General features: G+C 41.3%; 1 protein-coding gene across 1 annotated transcript in view; it reads left to right on the forward strand.

The window, feature by feature from the left end:
• The window catches only part of CNOT10 (CCR4-NOT transcription complex subunit 10), a 99723-nt gene that overhangs the window by 87085 nt on the left and 9444 nt on the right, over positions 1–3194 (forward strand). The window contains exons 14-16 of the mRNA XM_003781773.3: positions 1937–2067; positions 2643–2678; positions 2877–3004. Coding sequence (XP_003781821.1) covers positions 1937–2067; positions 2643–2678; positions 2877–3004 — 295 coding nt within the window. The remainder of the gene's footprint in view (positions 1–1936; positions 2068–2642; positions 2679–2876; positions 3005–3194) is intronic.

Genomic DNA, 3194 nt, shown 5'->3' on the forward strand with positions numbered 1-3194 from the left:
GATGCCATGGCACTCTACCCAGGGGGATAGCTTGAGGCTCCGTCTAAATAAATAAATAAATAAATAAATCAAAATAAAAATTAGCCAGACACAGTGGCATATATATGTACAGGTCCTAGCCACCCAGGAGGCAGAATGAGGAGGAACACATTTGAGCCCAGGAGTTGGAGGTTGCAGTGAACTGTGATCATACAACTATAGTCTAGGTGACAGGGTGAAACCCTGTATCAAAAACAAAAAAAGCAGAGAGAGAGAGAAAGACTTCTTAGGTAATTAATACACATAAATCCCAGGAAGTGCTCAAACTGAAAAGGGCCTAAGATTTGATAACTCAAGATCCATGTGGACAGACTGTTGAGGCAGGCTAGCTGATGAGATGAGACCTGAGCAGACCCTGTAAAAGGTGGGGTTTAGATACTGACTTGTGGGGATTAGGCCAGACTTTGAGTTTGAGGAGGCAGGGCTACAGGGAAGCAGTGGCTTGGGGGGGTGAAAATATCGGATGGATATGTTTAAGTGAGACCAAATTATGGAGAGCTTTGAAACTATAAAAGTTTAGTTTTGTTTGTCTTTTTCTCACGTGGAAAACGTCATTAAGATTTTGAGCAGGGGCCAGGTGCAGTTGCTCACAGCTGTAATCCTAGCACTCTGGGAAAGCCGAGGTGGGTGAATTGCTTGAGCTCACCTATTCGAGACCAGCCTAAGCAAGACCCCATCTCTAAAAGTAGAAAAAACTTATGCAAGAGGATCCCTTGAGCACAAGAGTTGGAGGAGGCTGTGAGCTATAGCTCACATTCTACCCAGGGTGACAGCTTGAGACTCTGTGTCAAAAAAAAGAAAAAAAAATTGAGCAGGGATATATCTAAGGCTGCTTTAATTTAGAAAAATCAGCGAGGTAATCATGGGGAAGATGGCTCAAAGTAAGACTGAAAGAAGCAGGAGAATATGCATCTGCTAGAATATGCATCTGCTATAGCATCAGTGGGAATAAAATAGAACAGTATGAAAAGCAGGAAACCTTTAGAATAGAAGTGAGGTTGATCCAGCCTAAATCTGTGCACTGGTGTGTTTTGTTTTGAGACAGAGTCTCACTTTTTCACCCCAGATAGAGTGCCATGCCATCATAGCCACAGCAACCTCAAACTCTTGGGCTCAAGCAATCTTGCCTCAGCCTCTCCAGTAGCTGGGACTACAGGTGCGCACCACATTGCCTGGCTATGTTTAGAGACTGGGTCTTGCTCTTGCTCAGGCTGGTCTCAAACCTGTGAGTTTAGGCCATCTACCCTCCTCAGCCTACTAAAGTGTTTGGATTACAGGCATAAGCCACCATGCCCAGGATGCTTTATATAGACTCATAGCAGCATGGACTAGAGCTGCCTACTCTTTCATATTCTTATGGTGGGCACCCATTCTAGGATCTCTCTCTTAGCTTAGAAATGATTTATTACCTGTTTGTGTTAATATTATTTTCTAATTAAATAGAACAGCATGGGCTCAGTGCCTGTGGCTTAAGCAGCTAAGCTGGTGGGTTCAAATCCAGCCCAGGCCCACCAAACAACAATGATGGCTGCAACCAAAAAATAGCCAGGCATTGTTCTGGGCTCCTATAGTCCCAGCTACTTGGGAGGCGGAGGCAGGAGAATCGCTTAAGCCCAGGAGTTGGAGGTTGCTGTGAGCTGTAATGCCACAGCACTCTACCCAGGCCGAGAACTTGAGGCTCTGTCTCAAAAAAAAAAAAAAAAAGATGTTTTTGAGAGATAAAATTTAAGTGACCCTTAATTGATCCATTTTACCTAAATAATTTTAGATTTAAATTAAAGAACCTGAAATATAGGAGATTTATATCCGATGTATAATAACCAATTTTATACCCAATACATTGGCTATTTTTGTGATGACCTACTTTTCAGTTTGGAAATCTGTTTTTTCATTTTAGGTTTTTGGGCCATTTATATGCTGCAGAAGCACTCATCTCTCTCGACAGAATATCTGATGCTATTACTCACTTGAACCCAGAGAATGTCACTGATGTCTCCTTAGGGATCTCTTCAAATGAGCAAGACCAAGGTTAATGAGGACACATTTGATCAAAACTAGTCACCATTTTCACTTCCTTCCTGTCGTAATTTAGGATGTGTGGAAATTTAAGGGCATGGTTGTAAAGAAAAGGAAGTTTTAGGTCAGCTTTCCACATTTTTGGCTGTAGTTAACTTTGTAGTAATTATTTGCTAAGTAGACCTCAGAGTTGATTATCACCTGGTCTAAATTTCTCCCTATTAAAAGGCTGATAGGCTGGCAGACATTATGTTGATTCTAATACTGTATTTTTTTCTTTGCAGTGCTTATGTTTTCCAAAGGGAAGTAAAATTATTGCATTCAAAAGTCAGTTTTAAATCATGGCTACATTTGTGAGGAAATGTAATTAAGGTGGCATTCACTCTATTTGAGATTAGCTTTCAGATTAAGGTGGTGGTGGGTGGTTGCAATCTGATGTCTTTTAGTAGAGCTTCCACTATGTGAAAAGTGAATGTTGTGAGAGGTTGCTTTGTATTTATCATATTTCCATTTTATAAGGAAAGGTAAGTTTTTAGAAAATAGCCTTCGTTGGCCTGCCCCTCAAATTCATTTTCATATTTTTGTAGGATCAGACAAAGGTGAAAATGAAGCAATGGAATCCTGTAAGTAAGAAGTTTTGTAAATACTTAAGTAGTCTGGTCTGCATCCCAAAATTTTAGACTCTAAATCTTGTGTCTTTCATTTGTCTGACAAATGGTGCTGTGCTTTGTTCTGAGTGGCTCCTTGAAGGTGGTAGATTGTCCTTCTCCCTTGCCCTTGGCACGGCCTCTTCACTGGGATCTATATTCTTTTTTCTGCAGCTGGGAAGCGAGCACCTCAGTGCTACCCTAGTTCCGTCAACTCTGCCAGGACTGTGATGCTGTTCAACCTTGGCAGTGCTTACTGCCTCCGAAGCGAGTATGACAAAGCCCGAAAGTGTCTTCACCAGGTGAGGTCAGAGTGAGAGGTGCTAAACCCCCCCCAGCCAGAAAAGAGTTTGAGGTTATTTTTGTTATTTTGTTTGAGACATCTAATCAGTTTGTTAAACAGTTGAAGTATTATTTTTCGGGGTTTAAAAAGCTTTTTGCAAGGGTAGCAACTGATCAGCATTTCTTTTTTTTTTTGAGACAGAGCCTCAA

Source organism: Otolemur garnettii, unplaced genomic scaffold (genome assembly GCF_000181295.1).
Source record: "Otolemur garnettii isolate 467f Iridium unplaced genomic scaffold, OtoGar3 scaffold00002, whole genome shotgun sequence".
Lineage (NCBI taxonomy): Eukaryota > Metazoa > Chordata > Mammalia > Primates > Galagidae > Otolemur > Otolemur garnettii.